This window comes from Schistocerca gregaria, chromosome 11, assembly GCF_023897955.1.
Source record: "Schistocerca gregaria isolate iqSchGreg1 chromosome 11, iqSchGreg1.2, whole genome shotgun sequence".
In the NCBI taxonomy this organism is placed as follows: domain Eukaryota; kingdom Metazoa; phylum Arthropoda; class Insecta; order Orthoptera; family Acrididae; genus Schistocerca; species Schistocerca gregaria.
In genome coordinates, this window is record NC_064930.1 from 56652755 (window position 1) to 56678833 (window position 26079).

At 45.5% G+C, this 26079-nt stretch overlaps 1 protein-coding gene, 1 non-coding gene and 1 pseudogene across 4 annotated transcripts in view; 2 read left to right on the forward strand and 1 right to left on the reverse strand.

Annotated features, from left to right (window-relative positions):
- LOC126295284 (procollagen-lysine,2-oxoglutarate 5-dioxygenase) overlaps positions 1 to 26079 on the forward strand; it is a 508510-nt gene that overhangs the window by 141314 nt on the left and 341117 nt on the right. For all 3 annotated transcript variants that reach the window (XM_049987713.1, XM_049987714.1, XM_049987715.1), the window contains one exon: positions 25885 to 25973. In XM_049987713.1, coding sequence (XP_049843670.1) covers positions 25885 to 25973 — 89 coding nt within the window. The remainder of the gene's footprint in view (positions 1 to 25884; positions 25974 to 26079) is intronic.
- On the forward strand, positions 10024 to 10141 carry LOC126295526 (5S ribosomal RNA; annotated as a pseudogene).
- Trnat-ugu (transfer RNA threonine (anticodon UGU)) lies at positions 16295 to 16369 on the reverse strand. The gene has a single exon. It is a non-coding gene; the product is annotated as a tRNA-Thr (tRNA).

Below are 26079 nucleotides of genomic sequence, written 5' to 3' on the forward strand. Positions count from 1 at the left end.
TCCTCCACCTGCTGTACGGAGAATGACGTAGCAGTTCGAATCAAGTGGAGAACGAGACGTCTCTCTGGGAAGAGGCCGACGATCGGTTGCACCACAGGTGGTTCATGAAATCCCTAACGCAGTGGCAGAGAACGCTGCGCGGAATCCCCGATCGTCAGGTTCAAAAATGGTTCAAATGGCTCTAGGCACTATGAGACTTTGAAATCTGAGGTCATCAGTCCCCTAGAACTTAGTTAAACCTAACTAACCTAAGGACAACACACAGATCGATGCCCGAGGCGAGATTCGAACCTGCGCCCGTAGCGGTCACGCGGCACCAGACTGTAGTGCCTAGAACCGCACGGCCACAACGTATCGTCAGGCAGTACGCGTGCTGTGTCACGACAGTTGAACATCCCGTGGTCCACTGCATGAAAGATGCGTCGAACCATTCTCAAATGGTATCCGTACAAGATCCATATCGTACAGCAGCTTGTGCCGCAGGACCCACAACGACGTATGGACTTCGCTCTCCATTTTCTCGCAAGGACTGAAGCTGACGAATGCTGGCCCTGACCATCCTATGGACAGACGAAGCTCTTTTTTCTGTGACGGATGAGGTGAACGCACAGAACTGCCGAATGTGGCATCTGCACCTCCAGCACCAAATGGTTCAAATGGCTCTGACCACTATGGGACTTAACATCTATGGTCATGAGTCCCCTAGAACTTAGAACTACTTAAACCTAACTAACCTAAGGACATCACACAACACCCACCCATCACGAGGCAGAGAAAGTCCCTGACCCCGGCGGGAATCGAACCCGGGAACCCGGGCGTGGGAAGCGAGAACGCTACCGCACGACCACGAGATGCGGGCGTTTGTCTGTTACAAGTTCATGCCTAAAAGCAGCAGAAGATACTTAGTTCGACCCGGTATTCTGAGTGTCCTTAAACAACTTATTAATTGACACACTGAGTCGTTCTGTAGGTTTATTGTAAAGGGGTGCATGCCATTATGTCTCGTAATCCGCAATAACACGCCACGAGGAGTTTATGCACCACATGAAATCTTCACACGCAAATATCTCCTTAAATAAATCACTCACAATTTACCAACATTCACAAAATACCTAATACTGTAATCGCTCTTCGTCAACGACACGAGAACCCATCAACCGTTGAATTTCTTTATTTTGGTAGAAATTTGATCATCTCCGTTTAACACAAGTGTTTACCAGAAGACGGCTCCCGGACAACCATATCTACTCATACATACACTATGTGATCAACAGTATCCGGACACCTAGCTAAAAATGACTTAAAAGTTCGTGGCGTCAAAACGGTAATGCTAGAATTCAGTATGGTGTTGGCCCACCGTTAGCCTTTACGACAGCTTCCACTTTCGCAGGCATACGTTCAGTCAGGTACTGGAAGCTTTCTTGGGGAATGTCAGCCCATTCTTCACGGAGTGCTGCACTGAGGAAAGTTAACGATGTCTGTCGATAACGCCTGGCACAAAGTCGGCGTTACAAAACATCCGAAAGGTGTTCTATAGGATTCACGTGAGGACTCTGCCAGGCCAGTCCATTACAGGGATGTTATTGTCGTGTAACCCATTCCACGTGTTGAAAGACGCAATCGCCATCCCCGAATTGCTCTTCAAAAGTGGGATGCAAGAAGGTGCTTAAAACATCATTGTAGGCCTGTGTTGTCATAGTGTCACGCAAAACAACAACGGGTGCAAGCGCCCTCCATGAAAAACACGACCACGCTCCTTACACCAAGCGAGGCGTCGTTTGCCGTTTACTGGCGTGATGTGTGGCTTATGAGCAGCCGCTCGCCCACAAAAACCCAAGTTTTCTCACCTCCCCCCTAACTGTCATAGTACTTGCAGTGGATCCTGGTGCAGTTTTGAATTCCTCAGTGATGGTCTGGATAGATGTCTGCCTATTGCGAATTACGACCCTCTTCAACTGTGGGCGGTCTCTGTCAGTAAGCAGACGATGTCGGCCTGTACGCTTCTGTGCTGTACGTGTCCCTTCACGTTTTCACTTCACCATCACATCGGAATAGTGGACCTAGGGATGTTTATGAGTGTGCTGATCTCCCTTACAGGTGTGTGACAAGTGACACCCGATCACCTGACTACGTTCGAAGTCCGTGAGTACCGCGGGGCGCCCCATTCTGCTCTCTCACGATGACTACTGAGGTCGCTGATATGTAGTACCTGGCAGTAGGAAAAACGTATGTTTGTGGAGGTGAAGTTTCACCATACAGAGTAACTTCATGCACAGCGACTGGAGGTGAAAATGATGGCGATGATTTGGGATGAGGGGGCAGTTGACGTAATGGTAATCAGTGCCCTGACGAAAAGTTAACATGCAAATCTCATGGGCTGTCCCCACATGCGGAGCAGTTTATATTGTATTAAAGTCCGCCGCCCTTCCCTACCGATTTAGGGATGAGTCCTGGCAGTTTACAAAATTTCATCATCCGTGTAACACTAATATCAGTATCTGCGAGGATGGTGGGCAGATCTCCAGCGAGACAGATGGCTGCCCTAATATCACTGTATGGGGCACACGTAGCCACAATATGCTGAACTGAGAGCGGTACGCCACAAATTTCACAGAGTGGTGGAGCCTCACGACGGAGGAGGAAGCCATGTTTGAAAGGGCCATTGAGTGTTAGGAAGTCGTTTCTGAAAGTATTTGTATGGAGTGTAGCCATGTATGGAAGTGAAACATGGACAATAAATAGTTTAGAAAAGAAGAGAATAGAAGCTTTCGAAATGTGGTGCTACAGAAGAATGCTGAAGATTAGATGGGTAGATCACATAACTAACGAGGAGGTATTGGGCAGAACTGGGGAGGAGTCTGTGGCACAACTTGACTAGAAGAAGGGAACGGTTGGTAGGCATCAAGGGATCACCAATTTAGTATTGGAGGGCACCGTGGAGTGTAAAAATCGTGGAGACCAAGAGATGAATACACTAAGCAGATTCAGAAGGATGTAGGTTGCAGTAGGTACTGGGAGATGAACAAGCTTGCACAGGATAGAGTAGCATGGAGAGCTACATGAAACCAGTCTCCGGACTGAAGACCACAACAACAACAACAACAACAACAACATGCCCGATGTGCAATCTGGTGAGCAGAACCTCCTTCCAGCGGCGAGGCTGACGAAGTGGTCAATTTGAGCAAGGCCTATAACTATATCTGAGGGGGTATGCGATGGGGAGGTTCCCTTGTAAGAGGCAGTCTCCAATCCTTCCCAGCTATGTAAGTGTGGCTTAAGTTCAAAGAAATAGTATCAACAACACTCGAGAGATTCATACCAAATAAATTAATAAGAGACGGAACTGATCTCCCATGGTACACAAAACATGACAGAAAGCTGCTGCAGGAGCACCGAAAAAGGCAAGTATAATTTGGACGAAGGCAAAGTCAAGATTGGCGAAGTTTTACTGAGGCTCGAAATTTGGTGCGGATTTCAATGCGGGATGCATGTAATAGTTTCTACACCGAATCTCCCTTTAGAAATGTGGCGGAAAATTCAAAGAGATTCTGGTCCTATCTCAAGTATACCAGCGGAAAGGCTCAGTAAGCGATGAGGAGGAGGAGACAAGAGTCCCAACGCTTCGGAGCAGTTAAAATCGTGGCAAATGTCCGGCGTGGCGAATGCCTGCACACCGTTAAAATGCCTGATATTTACTCGATGGCTTCAGCTAACGTTTAAAAGGGCCGACGCCCAGAACAACAGTATTGTGAGTCGGCGGTAGCGGCAGTTAACGGTACAGTGGGCGGGAGGTTTCTTTTTAAATTGACAAGGGGAGGACGCCAATTGTGAAATTCAGATTCGATTCATACTGCGCATAATAAAAGCTCATGGCCAGAGGTGTAATGTGGCAGAGCACCAAGATGCACTTCTCAGCCGTTGTCGAGAAAATCGACAGTCAAAAGAAACCGTTGCGGTGAAATACTCTCTACGATTAATGATTTTCTACAGCGTCGTGGCGCAGCGGTAAGCGCTCGGGTTCGTAATCCGAAGGTCGCCGAATCGAATCTCGCGCCATGCAATTTTTTTATTATTAGTTTTTTGTATGTTTAACTGGCTGTACAAAAGCTCTCCCGTCCGCACAGATTTTCGGCGATGTTATAAGTTTCGCTAGGGACCGCATCTACCGTCTTTCGAAGTTAGCAGGCAACTACGCTGTTATGCGGCGGCTCGTTTCGGCCCATTCAACATCTGGCCTTCAAGTGCAACGAGCGAGTAACGGAGTTTATATTTCATACCTGCCACAGCAAATTTGTGTTCGTGGGGTCTCTATTCTAATTCAAACGTTTGACTTACGCTATACGTATTCGTTTCGGAATATCGTTTCTACGTCTTAACGCTATACGTATTCGTTTCGGAATATCGTTTCTACGTCTTCCGTTAACTATACGTGGTTAACATTATGAAGACAATAACATTTGTGAAATACAACTTTGCGGAAAACATAATGATGTTCAAAGTTGACAGTTTTTCCCCGACGAACGACTTTCAACAACTTATTATATGCATAATTGTTGCAACTGATAGCCGGGAAATATTTCACGGCAACGGTTTCTTTTAACTGTCGATTTTCTCGACAACGGCTGAGAAGTGCATCTTGGTGCTTTGCCACATTACTCCTCTGGCCATGAGCTTCTATTATGCGCAGTATGAATCGAATCTGAATTTCACAATTGGCGGCCTCCCCTTGTGAGCTGCGCTCCAGACTAACCCTCCTCCTCCCTCCCCCCCCCTCCCCCTCCCGCCAAGTAGCAAAAAGCTGTTTCCGCCAGCTGGCTGTTGTGAAGCGGCGTGCGGCATCGCTGTGGCACCGCTACGCGGCCCTCTGCTGGCACCGTTGTGTCTTCGAGATAAAATATAATAATAATTGCTGAGCGCAGGAGTACCGTAGGGCAATAAACACTCATTACCCGCGCTGCCGGGTTCCTCCTGGTAGTTCCGCTTTGCGGTACCAGACCTACTTTGTCATCTTCCGCGTTTAACGTTATTTGTCGCTACCGTAATGTACAGGCTGTTTCACAATTAATGTTACACACTGCTATACTCCGTTCAACATAAGAATAAACCTGATGTAAACATTACGCCACGTATTCTTCCGCGTTTCCTTGAATCTCATTGGGGTTCGTTTCACGTGCATCAGAAGCCGAGTTGTGACCAGTACAGCCAAGTACGATAATTAGGATACGTTTTATGCTGTGTTAAGGCGCCTTTACATTGAGCTCAGAACATGTTTTTGTTCAGAACGTTGTGTGCAACGTGTTCCCTCAACATGTTGGCAACATTGTTCGTTGTTCACATTTCCGTTTACACTAGCGACCAACATTTCTTCGTATTCGCATAGTCCGCTGCGGTGAACTGTCAGGTTACTTTGTGTATTCACATCAAGAGATACGCAATGTCAAGTGGAAAGGAAGTATTAATGACATTTGGTGCTGCATTAATAATATTTAACGAAATAAATAGACGAAGCAAACGATGTAGTCGTCGTCGGTGGACCAAAACGCTACTGTAGAAGACGTGGCGGGAATGACATGCTTTGTGACCTGAATTTGGAAGACGGTTCTGGCTTTCGTAACTTCACAGGATGTCGCCGTCAGATTTTGAAATTTTGTTGAATATTATAGGACCAGCTGTTTCAGAGAAAGACACAAATTTCAGAAAAGGAACCCCTGGGAACTTGTTGTTACTCTCGTTTTCTGGCATCAGGAAAGAGTTCCATATCATCCAGGAAACGTAGATATTTAAATACAAACTAGTGCGATTCGTAAAGCATGTCAGTACCACATCCAGATTTTTTTAAATTTCCTGTATTTTTCTTTTCTCTCTTCGGTACTGAGAGAAGAGAGATTCAATTTTTTTGTCCACGTCACTGCCGCAGGTGCCAAGCGCCGCAGCAACTTTTTGTAATGAATCATGTTTGATTTTAGTACTTTTGTAACCTGCGCAACGTACATTCCACAGCGACTCCTCTGCCTCACAGAGCGATATCAACTGGAAAATTTTGTCTCGTGACCACTCCATTTCAAATAAAAATGAAGGGACATAAAATAAACGCACCACTACACTCCAGCAAAACGAACACCAAAACACTCACTCAGAGCCAACGAACACCAGCGCTGCGTAGCGGAATTTAGTGGTAGCAGGCCACGAACAATGTTTCTTTGATCTCTACCGACGCAGCCGTGGAACATTGATTTTGTGTTGCGAACATGTTGCCAACATCGGTAGTCCAATACTAGCCACGAACAATGTTGTGAGCAATGTTGCGAACTCGGTGTAAACGCGCCTTTACACGCACACAGAAGGTGCGATAATGCGGGACAACAGCTTTACGGGCGCATTAAACGTGGACAGCACTGACCAGCCAGCGGTCCATCTAACCTGCAATGATGTGAACAGCTGAACTTCCGACGCAAAAAGAGACGAACAGAGAACAATGTAGCATCGAATGACATTTAATTTTTAAAGAGAGTGAAATAATATTCGGAGAAACTCCAGTACGCTTCTTAGGTGACCAGACGAAAGGCGTAAAATGCTCTCGTTGTCACCTCACATAGCATTCTAATTACAGACGAGAGTGATGAAAATTCCCAACGTAAACACAGGGTATTTTTTCTGAGCGAGCTATGTGTGATGCAAAAGCATATTGCAGTGATTTCACCGTACTGTTGAATACTGAAACCACTGACAGTATTAATTACTGTCAATCGTGTGGTAATCTCTTAGCTCCTTTCTTGTCCGAATTTGAGAAATACATTTCAGTACTTGCACTGTCATCTGCTACGTTGATAAAGAGTCGATCAACACCAGAAACCACGAAGCCACCAAAGGGCTCTGAGCACTATGGGACTCAACTGCTGTGGTCATCAGTCCCCTAGAACTTAGAACTACTTAAACCTAACTGACCTAAGGACATCACACACATCCATGCCCGAGGCAGGATTCGAAGCTGCGACCGTAACAGTCGCGCGGTTCCGAAGCGCCTAGAACCGCTCAGCAATTTACATGTTTCTACGACGCATAGCTACATCTGTGGTATAAAACAATGGACATAGTCTAAATAAAGAGTGCTTGGTTTTTCGTTTTTTCTTTAAAATTATATTGTTTTCTTAACCCAGGTAGTCCTGAATTATTTATTTTACAAAATTGATTTATATCTTATCTACATTCATTCACAATGTTGTAAGGAAGAGAGTAAAAACAATTGAGTATTTTTTTTATTTAGTATTTCCAAAAATGGGCGTCCTTTCAGAAGGACGTCAGGACAATAAGGGAACATGTTTTTAAAGTATATGACATTGCGCAACTAACTTGTTTTGGTTTTTATACTTTCAAATAAACATAAATAAATTTGAATTATGGGCTAAAACAGCTAATAAATACAAAAAAATAAAGAAGATAACCTATACACATATTTTATGCACTAATATGATAAGACAAAAAGCAACAAACATGAAGTAGTTCGTCACCTTTTACGCACATAGTAGTAGTTTTTTGTGTCAACTTCGACATTTCGGCTGCTTCTTCTTTTTTGTTACCCCGTCCGTTGGTAATTCAGCAACATAATGTTCTCTTCCATCAAATGTAGAATCTAGTTTTGCCCTGTTACTAGGACGTTCTCTGCTGGTAGTGAGTCTTTTGTTACTTTCAAGAATTGCAGTGACAATTCGACGATGAAATGTCAGGTGATCTAAGTGTTGGTCGTTGTGCTTGTAAAGATCCCAGGCATTTTGTCTGCAATGTCAATGAAATGTGCAATGATCGGGAAATACCACTTTTTCCCTCTTACAGAGCATCTATATAGGGATACACTTTGGTCAGCTCGATCTGTGCCTCCCATATGAGTATTGTACGAGTGTAATGAGTTAGGTTGAAGCATGTTCATCCTTTTCTTTTGTTCGCTACAAAATGTTGCTACAGTGCGTAAGTGGTTGCACTCTGTCGAAGTTGGTGGCTCCAGTAACAACATTGTTGTTATTCCATCATACAATGGAAATCCCGGATGCTGAGTTAGAACAAATTTCGTATGATCCTCTATTTTCTTTTATCGACAGATGATAGAGTAGAATTCTTAACTCTGCTTCTTACTGTTCCTGTTGCTTCCACGCCCCTCTCTTTTAGGTCATGTAGCGCAGTAGCATTGAGCCGACTTGCTGGTAATTCATCTACACTTGGATTTTCTTCAGCACCCGAATCTTAATCTGTTACGTCATCAGTTGAATTTAGAGGAGATGTAATGTTACATTCACACCAGTATTACGTATTATCTCATCTTTTGATTCTAACATATCCAAAAGTTCCACAAGTGTACATCGTATTCTGTGAATACAAAATGACAACATATTACCCTGACGTCCTTCTGGAAGGACGGTTGAAAACATTATTGAAGTACAACTGACGAAAACTTTCAGTCGTAATGTGAACCCATAAATAATATAGGTTAATTCTGTAAGATGTTATATGATAAGTTTCAGAATAAGTGACGCAATATGAAAGAAAATTTACATACCCATCGATGACAAGGTCAGTCAGTTCGTCCATGGTAAAATTGACCCTACCTTCAAGACACAGTGTCTCGCCCACTCTGGACGACAGCGTCAAGTTGACTTTCGCAGCACGCAACTGACTCTGTTTACTTCATATTACAATGTGTCACAGTGCGTTGCAACAATGCGTTATACGCAAAAATAAATAATTTCAACACTGAGTTACGTCGTCCTTGCAGAAGGACGTCAGGGTTATCTGCGTTAATTTAAGCATTTTCATAAAATATAGATAATTGAGAAATTACATTTGAAATGGAAACAGGAATTTCGCGTGAAATATGTTCAAAAATGTCCATACGTGTGTGAATTCCTACGGGACCAAACTGCTGAGGTCGTCGCTCGCGCCGGCCGGAGTGGCGGAGTGGCCGAGCGGTTCTAGGCGCTACAGTCCGGAACCGCGGGACTGCTACGGTCGCAGGTTCGAATCCTGCCTCGGGCATGGATGTGTGTGATGTCCTGAGGTTAGTTAGGTTTAAGTAGTTCTAAGTTCTAGGGGACTGATGACCACAGCAGTTGAGTCCCATAGTGCTCAGAGCCATTTTCACTTCCGTACATGGCTGCACTCCATACAAATACTTTCAGAAAAGACTTCATGACACTTGAATCCATACTTAATGTTAACAAATGTCTCTTCTTCAGATATGCTCTCCTTGCCACTGCCAGTCTATATTTTATATCCTCTCTACTTCGACCATTATCAGTTATTTTGCTGCCCAAATAGCAAAATTCAGTTACTACTTTGTCGCATTTCATAATCTAATTCTCTCAGCATCATCTGATTTAATTCGACTACTAGGTGAGCGTTGTTGGGTGGATGTTCGTTCCAATGTTGTCCCGCCCCCCCTCTCTCCGTCACATTATCACCAACGTTAGCACCGAACTAAACTAAAGAATGGCAGACTTTTGTTGTCACATTTTTTTGTTTTTAAAATGATGAAATATAAATGATATTAAGTTTGTGTGTGTGTGTTAGAATGAATTACGAAGGAATTCGTGGCGCATTTTAAGTGCGAACCCCCCCCCCCCCCTTTCCCTAGGAAAGCTATCTACTACATACTTCGCTTACATTACTCCTCTCTACATTGGAACTCCATTTAAAATCAAAGAATTTCAAATGTGTGCACTATACTTACTGTTCTAAAATCACTTCATTGCTGCACTCCTTACTTCGGAACTGACAGAAATTGGAAGACTTCAGGCTGCTAATGCTTTGTGTCCAAGCACTCTAATAATAATAATAATAATAATTACGTTATGTTCAGAACTTTACGCTGTCTCGCGTTGTCAATTGGTTCAGTTTCCTATGTCGAAGCGATTGATGAAACTATGTGTGGATTGTACTGCAGGTACTATCTACAAATCGAGAAGACTTTTTTTGTGATATTTAGCATTTCTTACGTGTGTGCCTCACTTTTATCATCACCGATGCACAGCACAAGCCAACGGCCTAGCCGCAGTGGTAACACCGGTCCCCGCCAGATCACCGAAGTTAAGCGCAGTCGGGCTGGGCTAGCACTTGGATGGGTGACCGTCCGGTCTTCCGAGCGCTGTTGGCAAGCGGGGTGCACCCAGCCCTTGTGAGGCAAATTGAGGAGCTACTCGATCGATAAGTAGCGGCTCCGGTCTCGGAAACTGACATACGGCCGGGAGAGCGGTGTGCTGACCACGTGACCCTCCATATCCGCATACAGTGACGCCTATGGGCTGAGGATGACACGGCGGCCGGTCGGTACCTTTGGGCCTTCGTAGCCTGTTCGTGAGGAGATGTACAGCACAAAGCACACCATGTGTGTGAAGTGGGTGGACTGTACGGGGAACATGTAACCTATGTGGCATTAATGCTACTAATTGAGAAAAAGTAATTGTTGGTAACTTCAATAATCAGTATTAGAGTCTTACTAAATTGTAAAAATCTTTTGAAAACAGTTTAGTTTCCTGAGTAAAACAGAACCGAATCATTTACTTTTTACCCCTCAGAAAATTTCATTTTACCCATCAGGGGGTAATTAGCCCCATGTCGGAAACCGCTATTCTAAATTAACCCAGGGTGGTAGCATGATTTCAAAGTTGTTGGTGGATCTTCTAGGGCAGCGTACAAAGGAAAGGTCTTATGAGAAGTAATCTTTTTGAGCAAGTTCTGAGTAATCGCTTTTCCTCCTCAGATCTAGCGGAGCAATATTAGCTAAGACTGGCGCCCACTGACTGAGGGTAGACCTGACAATACCAGTGATAGCTCGCATGGCTCCATTAAGCTGTACACCAGTGTTCGTTGTGTGGCTACTATTCCCCCACACAGATGCGCGTCATTCTCCAGCAGAATACACAAGAGAGAGTGCAGCAGATTGTAGAGTATTGTCTTACACACTAGGGCTGGAACTTTCTGGCAGATAAAACTGAGGCGCTGCAGTAACGAACTGTGCGGCAGGTCCCTGCGGAGGTTCGAGTCCCGGGTGTGTGTCTGTCTGTCCTTAGGATAATATAGGTTAAGCAGTGTGTAAGCTTACGGACTGATGACCTTAGCAGTTATGTCCCATAAAGTTCGACACATTAAGACTGTGTGCCGGACCGAGACTCGAACACGGGACCTTTGCCTTTTGCAGGCAACTGCTTTACCATCTGAGCTACCTGCCAGGTACTAGCAGAAGTAAAACTGTGAGGAGGACGGGCTGTGAGTCGTGCTTGGGTAGCTCAGTTAGTACAGCACTTGCCCGCGAAAGGCAAAGGTCCCGAGTTCGAGTCTCGGTCCGGCACCCTTTTAAACCGCCAGAAAGTTTCCTATCAGCACACACTTCGCTGTAGAGTGAAAATCTCATTCTGGGTACTAGGGTTGCTGGTAAAACATGAATATATCGATACATCTTCCAAATATACACTCCTGGAAATGGAAAAAAGAACACATTGACACCGATGTGTCAGACCCACCATACTTGCTCCGGACACTGCGAGAGGGCTGTACAAGCAATGATCACACGCACGGCACAGCGGACACACCAGGAACCGCGGTGTTGGCCGTCGAATGGCGCTAGCTGCGCAGCATTTGTGCACCACCACCGTCAGTGTCAGCCAGTTTGCCGTGGCATACGGAGCTCCATCGCAGTCTTTAACACTGGTAGCATGCCGCGACAGCGTGGACGTGAACCGTATGTGCAGTTGACGGACTTTGAGCGAGGGCGTATAGTGGGCATGCGGGAGGCCGGGTGGACGTACCGCCGAATTGCTCAACAAGTGGTGCGTGAGGTCTCCACAGTACATCGATGTTGTCGCCAGTGGTCGGCGGAAGGTGCACGTGCCCGTCGACCTGGGATCGGACCGCAGCGACGCACGGATGCACGCCAAGACCGTAGGATCCTACGTAGTGCCGTAGGGGACCGCACCGTCACTTCCCAGTAAATTAGGGACACTGTTGCTCCTGGGGTATCGGCGAGGACCATTCGCAACCGTCTCCATGAAGCTGGGCTACGGTCCCGCACACCGTTAGGCTGTCTTCCGCTCACGCCCCAACATCGTGCAGCCCACCTCCAGTGGTGTCGCGAAGGGCGTGAATGGAGGGACGAATGGAGACGTGTCGTCTTCAGCGATGAGAGTCGCTTCTGCCTTGGTGCCAATGATGGTCGTATGCGTGTTTGGCGCCATGCAGGTGAGCGCCACAATCAGGACTGCATACGACAGAGGCACACAGGGCCAACACCCGGCATCATGGTGTGGGGAGCAATCTCCTACACTGGCCGTACACCTCTGGTGATCGTCGAGGGGACACTGAATAGTGCACGGTACATCCAAACCGTCATCGAACCCATCGTTCTACCATTACTAGACCGGCAAGGGAACTTGCTGTTCCAACAGGACAATGCAAGTCCGCATGTATCCCGTGTCACCCAACGTGCTCTAGAAGGTGTAAGTCAACTACCCTGGCCAGCAAGATCTCCGGATCTGTCCCCCATTGAGCATGTTTGGGACTGGATGAAGCGTCGTCTCACGCGGTCTGCACGTCCAGCACGAACGCTGGTCCAACTGAGGCGCCAGGTGGAAATGGCATGGCATGCCGTTCCACAGGACTACATCCAGCATCTCTACGATCTTCTCCATGGGAGAATAGCAGCCTGCATTGCTGCGAAAGGTGAATATACACTGTACTAGTGCCGACATTGTGCATGCTCTGTTGCCTGTGTCTATGTGCCTGTGGTTCTGTCAGTGTGATCATGTGATGTATCTGACCCCAGGAATGTGTCAATAAAGTTTCCCCTTCCTGGGACAATGAATTCACGGTGTTCTTATTTCAATTTCCAGGAGTGTATATCGATATTTACGTTATGTACATATCACTAATATGTCGATATATCGATATCGAAATGGCAGTATCTAGTGCCGATATATTTATTGTACTTTATATTCTTTGCTCAATTTAAGGTAAATATTTTTAAATTGTTCTGTTGAAAGGGGAGTAGAGCATAATTTCTCTTTCACTGTGTGTAGGAATCTTCCTACGTTTTGAGCTTTTGTCGTCCAGTCTTTCTCTTTGATTGTGTGAAGCATGTATATGTGTCACAAAAGAACAATTGCGATTCCTCTGGCACTGGGGAGGGGGAGGGGAGGGTGTCGATATGAATAGAATAACAAGATTTGCGATGTGAAGGAGTAACAAAGCAAATGTTAAAAAAAATAAAAATAAAAACAGTTTTAATGCAGATAGCGATCTTCAGATCGGTATTCTTCTAAAACAGTTCCTGAAACTGTTGTTGTAGTGGTCTTCAGTCCTGAGACTGGTTTGATGCAGCTCTCCATGCTACTCTATCCTGTGCAAGCTTCATCTCCCAGTACCTACAGCAACCTACATCCTTCTAAATCTGCTTAGTGTATTCATCTCTTGGTCTCCATGTACGATCATACAGTAAAGCTGCATGCTCTCGGGAAAAATTACGGCCGTAGTTTCCCCTTGCTTTCAGCCGTTTGCAGTACCAGCACAGCAAGGCCGTTTTGGTTATTGTTACAAGGCCAGATCAGTCAATCATCCAGACTGTTGCCCTTGCAACTACTGGAAAGGCTGGTGCCCCGCTTCAGGAACCACACGTTTGTCTGGCCTCTCAACAGATACCCCTCCGTTGTGGTTGCACCTACGGTACGGCTGTCTGTATCGCTGAGGCACGCAAGCCTCCCCACCAACGGCAAGGTCCATGGTTCATGAGGGGGGGGGCTGAAACTGATGAACAAAAAATCTAAATTACAAGATTTGCCCTTGCGGTGTGCAAAGACGTGTGAGGGGAGATTCTGACGTAATATCCAACGTTTAAATTCATCACGCAGTGATACTAGGTCGCCGGCGTTCAGACGGATGTGGGTTGCAGTAATTATTCGGAGATGATGAGACTTGCGCGGGATAGAGTAGCATGTAGAGCTGCATCAAAGCAGTGTTTGGACCACAACAACATCAACAACAATAACGTCTCACTTTTGTCATCAGTAATGTATACTAGGTCGCCGGCGTTTGCAGATAAGGGAAAAAAAAAACAGAGAAATTCGCATGAAATGTTCCGGACGAATCCGATATGAGACAGAACCGAAAGTCGGACCCATCGGACGCCGTTTACTGTGGCACTTACCCGTAGCTACCATTGTTAGCAAAGTGTTTATGGCCAAGTGTGAACATGCACCACTTTCCTTTTAAGTTTTGCTCTAAGGGGAATAGGCAAGCTGCTAGCTGGATGATGTATAGAATTGTACAGGATATCCAATAATAAATCAGTACTTAGATATACAGCCGTAAAACTGTCAGTATACTTACAATGTGCCGCCGTTATTTTTATAGGTCATTACGTCGATATCTTTTTTTCGATTTATCGTAGGCCTATAATGATTTTTTTTTTTTTAAATGTGGATGTATCGGATTCCCGATGTTGTTAATAATATCTGCAGTACTAGTCCGCACACCAGCTGCTTCCAAAAATTTAGCGAAGTAGATTTACTCTTCAGTCAAGTTTCTTAATAGCAGCCCGCATCTCGTGGTCGTGCGGTAGCGTTCTCGCTTCCCATGCGTGGGTTCCCGGGTTCGATTCCCGGTTGGGTCGGGGATTTTCTCTGCCTCGTGATGGCTGGGTGTTGTGTGATGTCCTTAGGTTAGTTAGGTTTAAGTAGTTCTAAGTTCTAGGGGACTGATGACCAAAGATGTTAAGTCCCATAGTGCTCAGAGCCATTTGAATCTTAATAGCATGGTGCACTGTTATTTGAATGTCAAGGACTGATCCAGAGGTAGCTTTCTTTGGGCATCATTATTACTTAGGTGGAATGCAGCAACCTAATTTTTATTCCGGTTGTGCTGGTGTCCATTTATAGAAGTAATCATTCAGTTTCATCAGATCGCGTGGAGTGAGACTAAACGATTATTCTTGATACTTTCTGGCGTAAAAATAGGAGAGAAATGTGTAATAATTAATTTGTTTTAATGGTTTGATTGATGTCACCAAATTTCCCTTCCAAGCAGCTCACAGATCACTGAATTTTTCACTGTTGGTAACATTTGTCATTTTCCCTCCAAATCGTGTTGGTGTTAGATGTCTGTGTACGTGCTTTGAAACTATGCTTACAGTAATGTTTTATGTTTCTGTTGTGTACTTCGGCTTGTTATTTATTCTATCAACTTATTGCTACATTAACAAGACATTATATGACTTGTGAACGAGCATGTTTTTAGCTATAGGAATAAATCGTGGAGTCTCCATAGAAAATGAGGTTATGCGGAAAACAAAAGATGTTTCACCTCAGAAACTTTCGGCTGAGATAGCACGTCCTGCTGAAAATCGTTATACACAGCAAGAAACTGCTGACAGAATGAGAACACCACAAAAAAAACTGCCAGCTGAATCAAACTTTCAGTGCAGAAAGGTGGTGAATACAAGCCAAACAGGAAAGCAAAATGTGGACGTAAAAGAAACAGTAGCCCTAGGTCAATGAGAAGACTTTGATACATAGCAACAGTGAACCGTAAACTTACTTCTACAGACAGGAGCCACAGGCTGAAAGGTTTGTGTGTTGAAGTTTCACCTGTGGCAGTGATGAGGATGCTGTTCGAATGTGGTTTAAAGGCATGCCGATCAAGGAAAGAACAGAAATCACACCTGCCACGAAAACCAAAAGATTGCAGTGCACTAAACAACTTCAGGAGCAGAGAAGTGAGGACTGGGCTAAGGTACGTGCAATGATATGGTAAATTAAGTAGGTCTGATCTCTAAAGTTAGGAATTTTCCCTTGAAATTGTGATGTTTTCTTGATACTGAAGAAATCCACATTTGAATTTTGGGACTGTTGATGTCTCTTATGCTAGTATTCCCAACTTTTCTAACTTGCAACTTCGTACACATGCTTAAGGTATGCTTCAGTGATGAATCTGTATTCACTGTTATAAGAACGTAGGCTTCCGCGGCCGGTGTCGTGCCCTGAGGAAGGCAGTTGCAATTCGGTCGAAACGCCGAGTTTAGTATATTATTGTTGTTAGCTTTTAGCAATGACGCGTCATAATACCCAGAAGAATTTTAATGACTGTATTCACTGTGCTGGAAGAAAGCAGCCAGTATTATCGTCGCAGACCTGGAGAACAGTTCAAAGCTGAGTGTGTGCAACAATGTGTGAAGCATCCAACTTCCGTCATTAGAATTATATTAATGCCTTCAGCTGCTGACGGGCGTTGATATATATCAACGGGGCCAGGTGAAAATGTGTGCCCCGACCGGGATTCGAACCCGGGATCTTCTGCTTACATGGCAGACGCTCTATCCTTCCGAGCCACCGAGGGCACAGAGGATAGTGTGACTGCAGGGTCTATCTCGCGCACGTCTCCCGCGAGATACATAAAAACGCCCGTCATATAGTTCTGGAAATACCGGCCATGACCTCCTTCTTCCGTGCGGATGCACACGTATTACCCGAACTCTACGGGACTTGGTAAGAATGTCTTCCAAGAGTAATGAGTGTGTTGGGTAGGGACACTACGAATGTAGTGTGTGGACGTTTAAGGTTAGAATGTGGGTCTCGCGGGAGGCGTGCGCGAGATAGACCCTGCAGTCACACTATCGTCTGTGCCCTCGGTGGCTCGGAAGGATAGAGCGTCTGCCATGTAAGCAGAAGATCCCAATCGAATCCCGCTCGGGGCACACATTTTCACCTGTCCCCGTTGATATATATCAACGCCCGCCAGCAGCTGAAAGTATTAATATAATTCTAATTTCGTTCTAGACAGCTGCAGGTCATCCATCAATGGTCAGTATCTGATACTAAAATGTAGACTTTCACGGCCGGAAATATCATGTCCATTATAATTATCCGGGCTGTTACGCCGTGGTCGCTTGATGAATTCTGTGTCAATTCCCAACGTTTCGTCTCCGACTGCGGGAGACATCTTCAAGGGGGTTCGTAGCTCGATGGAAGGTCTGGCGAGGCATCTTCAAGGGGGTCCGTAGATCGATGGAAGGCCCAACACACCCACTGGCGAGGCAGTGGTTGTGTTGGACCTTCCATCGATCTACGGACCCCCTTGAAGACGTCCCCCGCAGTCGGAGACGAAACGTTGGGAATTGACACAGAATTCTTAAACCGACCACGGCATAACAGCCCGGATAATTATAACGGACAAGACACCATATCCATATAACTTCCGTTATGGTCTAGAGCATGATGTCCGTGAAAGGCCCTGGCAGATTACGGGTTGTTGAAGGGCCAATGAGGCAAGAACAGTGTAAAGAAATCCTAGAAAAGGAACTTTTCCCCCAAATAAATGAGTGGTTTCGTAGTGAAGATGCCATTTTTATGCGTGATGGGGCACCTTGCCAAAAGTGTTTCCCAGTACTAGGAAGAAAAGCAACTGAAAGTGTTGCCCTGACCGTGGAATAACCCTGATATGAACCCTATTGGAAATTTATGGGCTTTTGTGAAAGAGAGGATAAGGAATTTTGCAATAACCACAAACAAGATGGAGAAACTAGAGGAAATCTGGTACCATGACAATGATATTAAAATGTCATGTGCAAAGTTAATAAAAACTATGCCAAGCAGGATAAAAATGTTGATTAAGAACAAAGGCATGCAGACAATGTATTGAATGTACAAATATAATCTGTATGTGGATGTAAATGTGTAATAAATGTAAAGTTCTGGAAAAAATATCTTTAGTCCAATAATTTGAAGACGTCTATATTTATACGAGGTGCGACAATAAAATTGATGTGAAAAAAATGTTGTTTACCGTTTTAGTCAAGTTTAGTGCTGTATCGTTCAAAGTAGTTCCCTCCTGATTGCACACGCTTTTTCCAGCACTTCTGCCATTGATGGTAACATTTCTGGAACTCATCTTCTGTAATATCCTCCAAGATTCTCGTCACAGCTTTTTTGACCTCTTGTGTTGTTTGAAAATGGTGTCCCTAACCCGCCGTTTTGAGTCTTGGAAATAGAAGAAAGTCGCACAGAGCGATATCTGGTGAATAACTGTGGTAGTACTGATATTTGTTTTGAGGTTAAAAATTGCTGTAGTGACAGAGCAGTATGGGATGTCGCATTATCGTGACGCAGAATCCAATTATCAGCAATGTGGCCACGGACACGAAGAACTCTTTTACGAAGTCTTTCTAAAATTTCTCTGTAGTATTATTGGTTAACTGTTTATCCAGGAGGCACCCACCCTTTATGAACATTTCCCTTGGAATCAAAGAAACATACAAGCATGCATTTCGTTGACAGTCGTCCACTGCCCTCTTCATCTTCAACATTCGTTCTGCCTTCATTAACATTTTATGCCAACGAAAAACTTGAGCTCTTGACATAATCTCCTCTCCAAAAGCCTTCTGAAGCTTAACCGTAAGTTGTCGCCGCGTTGTCACCCAATTTAACGCAAAAGAAATGGGATACCGTTGCTCAATATTATGCGGTTCCATTTCCGTGACGAGAGACACAGAAACGTGTTAACTTATTACAGCACAACTCACGACTCAGCAGTTGCATCGATGTGCCGCTTGGACTAGAAGAAGCATATAGACCAAGGTCAAAGATATTATGCCTATGCAAGCCTGCAAGGTTGCCACATCTTGCAAAGAAAAGCAGTCTCATTACTGTATTGTTGCACCTCGTAGTTCTCCATCTGCTAGCTTGCCAGTTATACAGGGTGTTACAAATAGGTATGGCCAAACGATCAGGAAACATTCCTCACTCACAAATAAAGAAAAGATGTTACATGGAGATGTGTCCGGAAACGCTTAATTTCCATGTTAGAGCTCATTTTAGTTTCGTCAGTATGTACTGTACTTCCTCGATTCACCGCCACCCCAACCCTCTTGACTTTCATTTATGGGGGCATTCGAAAGCTCTCATCTACGCAACCCCGGTACCAAATGTAGAGACTCTTCGTGCTCGTATTGTGGACGGCTGTGATACAATACGCCATTCTCCAGGGTGCATCAGTGCATCAGGGATTCCGTGCTACGGAGGGTGGATGCACGTATCCTCGCTAACGGAGGACATTTTGAACATTTCCTGTAACAAAGTGTTTGAAGTCACGCTGGTACGTTCTGTTGCTGTGTGTTTCCATTCCACGATTAGTGTGATGTGAAGAGAAGTAATAAAATGAGCTCTAACATGGAAAGTAAGCGTTTCCGGACACATGTCCACGTAACATATTTTCTTTCTTTGTGTGTGAGGAATGTTTCCTGAAAGTTTGGCCGTACATTTTTGTAACACCCTGTAGAGGGTTACTGGTTATTATGAATATACGAAAACATGTAAATCGTAGGCAATGGTGGAATGTGAAAACTGGAGTGATAGCGACTATATTTTGGGCAGGGGTAGTGGAGGGCTGACAAACTAAACCCAGCGATGCTCCCCTCTTTAGAACCCAACCCTAGATTAGTGCTTGTAAGGCGATACCGGCTCCAGAATGACCGCGTTTAAAATAGTCAAGGACTTTCAACTTTCAGGTTGACAACATCACCACGTTACTTCCGCGCCAAAGTGAAAAAAAATGCAACTCATTCTCGTAGCGTCGCTCGGAAAAGTCGACGTGAAGAAGGCACGAGGTGACACTGCGAACTCGTTCGGTGCAAGTCAGTAGCGTCGCTGGTAGAAAGCGTGTCGCGGTTTTTCCTCGCCGGTGTTCCCGCTCGGTGGCTTGAGCCGCGTTTCCGGCGTGCCGGCTGAGTAGCCCAGGCTGTGAGACCGCGCAGCTGCATCACGTACCTCCCCTACCCTCCCGTCACGCTGACTTCTTGCTCCGTCCGGCACGGCGGCGGGCGTCGCTCGTCTGATTGGAAACGCTACCCGCGCCTTTTATGCGGCCGATCGCTTTCTTTGCGGTCACACTTTCACGTGTCCCGACTGGCCAGTATACGGGCACGGCGGAGGTTCCTCATTAGCTGATGAAATGCCTTCAACCTAAGGGGAGTGCGCACGTCCTATACCTTCAGTGTTAAATTTGCAATCTTGATGACCCATTATCTCATAACCTTTGAGAGACAGAGATCTGAAATTTTTAGGAAGTACACTACTGGCCATTAAAATTGCTACACCAAGAAGAAATGCAGATGATAAACAGGTATTCATTGGACAAATATATTATACTAGAACTGACATGTGAGTACATTTTCAGGCAGTTTGGGTGCATAGATCCTGAGAAATCAGTACCCAGAACAACCACCTCTGGCCGTAATAACGGCCTAGATACGCCTGGGCATTGAGTCAAACAGAGCTTGGTTGGCGTGTACAGGTACAGCTGGCCATACAGCTTCAACACGATACCACAGTTCATCAAGAGTAGTGACTGGCGTATTGTGACGAGACCGCCATTGACCAGAGGTTTTCAATTGGTGGCAGATCTGGAGAATGTGCTGGCCAGGGCAGCAATCGAACATTTTCTGTATCCAGAAAGGCCCATACAGTACCTGCAACAGGTGGTCGTGCATTATCCTGCTGAAATGTAGTGTTTCGCAGGGATCGAATGAAGGATAGAGCCACGGGTCGTAACACATCTGAAATGTAAGGTCCACTGTTCAAAATGCCGTCAATGCGAACAAGAGGTGACCGAGACGTGTAACCAATGGCACACCATACCGTCACGCCGGGTGATAAGCCAGTATGGCGACGACGAATAGACGCTTCCGGTGTGGATTCACCGCGATGTCGCCAAACACGTATGCGACCATCGTGATGCTGTAAACTGAACATGGATTCATCCGAAAAAGTGACGTTTTGCCATTCGTGCACCCAGGTTCGTCATCGAGTACACCATCGCAGGCGTTTCTGTCTGTGATGGAGCGTCAGGGGTAACCGCAGTCACGGTCTCCGTGCTGCTGCAAACGTCGTCGAACTGTTCGTGCAGATGGTTGTTGTCTTTCAAACTTCCACATCTGTTGACTCAGGGATCGAGACGTGGGTGCACGATCCGTTACAGCCGTGCGGATGAGATGCCTGTCATCTTTTATGGCCAGTAGTGTATAATTTCACCCCTTTTCTGATTACTGAACCAGGATCAGAGTACACAGACAAATAGAATGAGATTTTCACTCTCCAGCGGAGTGTGCACTGATGTGAAACTTCCTGGGAGATTAAAACTGTGTGCCCGACCGAGACTCGAACTCGCGACTTTTGCCTTTCGCGGGCAAGTGCTCTACCGACTGAGCTACCCAAGCACGACTCACGGCCGGTACTCACAGCTTTACTTGTGCCAGTATCTCGTCTCCCTCCTTCCCAGTTTGGAAGGTAGGAGACGAGATACTGGCAGAAGTACAGCTGTGAGTACCGGGCGTGATTCGTGCTTGGGTAGCTCAGTCGGTAGAGCACTTGCCCGCGAAAGGCAAAGGTCACGAGTTCGAGTCTCGGTCGGGCACACAGGTTTAATCTGCCAGGAAGTTACACAGACAAATAATCAGTTAGTTATGATTTTTCAAAAATTATGTTCAAATTGTTTTTTTTGTTTTATTTATTTTTTTAATTTTTTTTTAGATGTCCCCTGTTCCTTCTCTAAGTAAAAACCATTACAAGTAGAGATGCTTTGGTGGTGCAGCAGTAGTATGCTAAGAAGTAACGTAGTGTAAAATTAGATATACGTACGAGGGGCGTTTGAAAAGTCCGTGCAAAGTCCGAGAGATGGCATCACTGGCGCGTATCGAGATCGTGTTTAGTTAGTAGCATCTTTGGAAAGAAGGCATACTAAGTTCCAGCCATATTGGTCCATTTCTTTGTGATTGGCATTCGTGTGAACCAAGGAAGTCGAGTGTTTGTCAAAAAATGGACGAAAAATAATTTCGTGTGGTGAAAGTCTCTTCGGGTTTGCTGCCGGATCCTAAAATCATCTTGACTCGTTATTTCGGCGATCCAACTGGTCGCCATCTTTAAGGAATGCTGCTTCTGCTGATGAGTCCCGCTGACAACTGACGCCAGGCTGCAAATCGACGTCCTATACAGGCCACCGTTCAGTACACGGCGCATGCGCCGCCCATCACGGTTTCTGCCCTCCAAGACAGGGAGGTGGCTCCGCCCTTAGTGAAACATTGCTGGCAACGATATATCGCTATCAAAGCCGCACCGAAGAACGTTCAGTTTTGATGCGAGGTAATAGAGGATTCCACGTCTTGCTAAGAGGAAACCCATTGTCTCTGTTGATTAAATTATCAGCCAACCTAATTTCAGTCGCCTCTTTATAGACACTGTTCCAAAAACCGGAAATGTTGGCAACCACCACAGTTTCCTCAAATTTCATATTTTGTCTCTCATTTAGGCAGTGTTCTGCTACCGCCTATTTTTCCGGCTGTTGTAGCCTCGTATGACGGCGATGTTCCACACACCTGTCATGCACTGTGCGAATCGAACGGCCAATGTTAGCTTTCCCACATTGACACGGAATTTTGTACACCCCGGGTTTCCTAAGCCACAAATCATCCTTCACAGAGCCGAGCAGTGCCCTTATCTTAGACGGTGGACGGAACACACTCTTAATGTTAAAATTCCTTAAAATTCGTCCAGTCTCAAACGATAAGCCTCCAGCATAAGGAAGAAAGGCCACAGATCTATGTTCCTCCGGAGATGGTGCAAACTCCATAGCCCGACGGATCTGCTTCTCGGTGTACCCATTTTCCTTATAAACAGTCATCAAATGCTCAAGTTCTTGGGTTAAGCTGTCTGCATCGGAAATGGCATATGCTCTCCGTACCAAAGTCTTAAGGACGCCATTGCGTTGGTATGGTGGATGCAAATACCAATCTGTGTGTGTCGGCTTTCGGTGAACACTGTGTCCCAAAGTTCCATCTGGTTTTTTATGAAACCCCCATCCCATCATTTTCAACCTCCATAGTAAATATGATACGGGGATGAAGACAGTTGAAGTGGTCCAAAAATCTGTTAAGATCATCACATCCATGCGGTCAGACGAAGAAGGTATCGTCCACGTATCTCCAGAAGCACGTTGGTTGCAAAGTTGAAGTCCTCAGTGCCATGTCCGCAAAGTCCTCCATAAATAAATTGGCGACTATGGGTGACAAAGGACTACCCATAGCCACTCTGTCATTCTGTTCAAAAATATTACCGTTAAATAAAAAATACGTGGAAGTCAGCACATGACGACAAAGCCACACCAGCTCTTCATCCAGTTTTTCACTGGACAAACTGAGGGACTCTTCCAGAGGAACTCGTGTAAATAGGGATACCACATCGAAACTCACTAACAGATCTGAAGGACTCAACTTCAAAGATCCCAATCGTCGAATAAAATCCACCGAACTGGATATATGGTGTTCACACTTGCCAACAAATGGACTGAGAACAGATCATAAATACTTTGCCAGGTTATAAGTGGGTGCACCCAAATTACTAACAATAGGGCGTAGAGGAACCCCTTCCTTATGCAACTTAGGCACACTATACGACCTAGGCGGAACGGCAGCACCAGGATGAAGTTTCTTACGTAAATCATCTGACAACGAACTCTTTTCCAGCAGTGAAAGTGTCTTACGTTTGATCCTTTATGTGGGGTCATTAGATAATCTTCTGTACTCCGCGTCGTTGAGAAGTAAATCCATTTTTAGGACATAATCATCCCGCGTCATTAAAACCGTGACATTCCCTGTGTTAGCTGGTAAAACTACTACTTGATCATCATTCTTCAGGGAACGAATGGCTGCTCTCTCTGCGGAAGAGATGTTTTCCCGTGGTGGTCGAGTCCGCTGTAATGTTTGGGACAGTTCTTGCCTTATTTCCTCTGCTTGATCCTTCGGGTAGCCTGTGTACTGCTTCTTCTACAGAGCATATGAACTCTGTGACTGCAAGTCTCTTGGGAGTGGGCGAGAAATTTAAACCTTTCTCCGATACCGACATTGTGGGCCCATCCAACGCCTTGTTAGAGAGATTAATCACAGTACGCCGACGTTTATCCGCTGTAGAACGAGAAAGAAGCCGTTCAAATTTCGAGGATTGTCTGGTAACGGCGCTCCTGCAGCGCCTAGAACCGCTCGGCCACTCCGACCGGCAACTGCGATGACAAGTTCAAATGTAAGTAAAATAAATCTTTGGAAACAATATCCAGCTGTCTGCGGGTAAAACGAATGCGTTCTTTTAAAAGTGCTTGGCTTGCACGTTCCTTAATCCTATTAGCTCTCTTACTATTAAGAAAATCAATAAATCTGGCAAAATTAGGAGTAATACCTTCGTCATGGCATCTCAGCAAGAAGGTGAGTGTACTCAACAGCTTCCCTTTCTTACTCCGAAGTTTATCTAACTTCTGTAAAAGTTTCACCATCTCCTCCCCTTTTGTGAAGTAATCACCCTTTCCAAGCTGCAGCAGTAGGAGGTTGGATTGCTCAGAGCCAGGGGTGGGCTGATGAGGTACACGTACGCCTGTAAACTCTGCCTTATACGAGGTGCATTCAAGTTCTAAGACCTCCGATTTTTTTTCTATTTAACTACTCACCCGAAATCGATGAAACTGGCGTTAGTTCTCGACGTAATCTCCATGCAGACTTACACATTTTTCACAACGCTGACGCCACGATTCTTTAGGAGTCTGTTTTGACCACTGGAAAATCGCTGAGGCAATAGCAGCACGGCTGGTGAATGTGCGGCCACGCAGAGTGCCTTTCATTGTTGGAAAAAGCTAAAAGTCACTAGGAGCCAAGTCAGGTGAGTAGGGAGCACGAGGAATAACTTCAAAGTTATCACGAAGAAACTGTTGCGTAACGTTAGCTCGATCTGCGGGTGCGTTGTCTCGGTGAAACAGCACACGCGCAGCCCTCCCCGGACGTTTTTGTTGCAGTGCAGCAAGGAATTTGTTCTTCAAAACATTTTCGTAGGATGCACCTGTTACCGTAGTGCCCTTTGGAACGCAATGGGTGAGGATAACGCCCTCGCTGTCCCAGAACGTGGACACCAACATTTTTTCAACACTGGCAGTTACGCGAAATTTTTTTGGTGGCGGTGAATCTGTGTGCTTCCATTGAGCTGACTGGCTTTGTTTCTGCATTGGAAAAATAGCATCCACGTCTAATCCATTGTCACAACCGACGAAAAGAAAGTCCCATTCGTGCCGTCGTTGCGCGTCAGCATTGCTCGGCAACATGCCACACGGGCAGCCGTGTGGTCGTCCGTCAGCATTCGTGGCACCCACCTGGATGACACTTTCGCATTTTCAGGTCGTCATGCAGGACTGTGTGCACAGAACCCACAGAAATGCCAACTCTGGAGGCGATCTGTTCGACAGTCATTCGGCGATCCCTCAAAACAATTCTCTCCACTTTCTCGATCGTGTCGTCAGACCGGCTTGTGCGACCCCGAGGTTGTTTCGGTTTGTTGTCACACGATGTTCTGCCTTCATTAAACTGTCGCACCCACGAACGCACTTTCGACACATCCATAACTCCATCACCACATGTCTCCTTCAACTGCGTATGAATTTCAATTGGTTTCACACCACGCAAATTCAGAAAACGAATGATTGCACGCTGTTCGAGTAAGGAAAACGTCGCCATTTTAAGTGTTTAAAACAGTTCTCATTCTCGCCGCTGGCGGTAAAATTCCATCTGCCGTACGGTGTTGCCATCTCTGGGACGTATTGACAATGAACGCGGCCTCATTTTAAAACATTGCGCATGTTTCTATCTCTTTCCAGTCCGGAGAAAAAAAATCGGCGGCCTTAGAACTTAATGCACCTCGTAGTACACCAGCGAGGAACAAATGCAATTTGGATGTAAATCAATTTGTGACTTCGCAAATGGTTTTTGCCAAACGATGTTCAGCAAGGTGTGTAGGCTCAGAAATTAACGTTAGCATATTTTGTTTGTTTCAGATTTTCTGCTGGTCACAGTTGCAACGAACCAGACGGAGGGATACCAGAGGTTTATGAGATCAGCTACAGTCAATCATGTGCCTGTTAAGGTTGGTCGCATCATATGTCATTAATTTTTGACTCGCTCATCCGTCATGTTCCGTAAATCTCATTATGAAAGAGAACCTTCACGAATCACAACAATCCTTAGTGCTG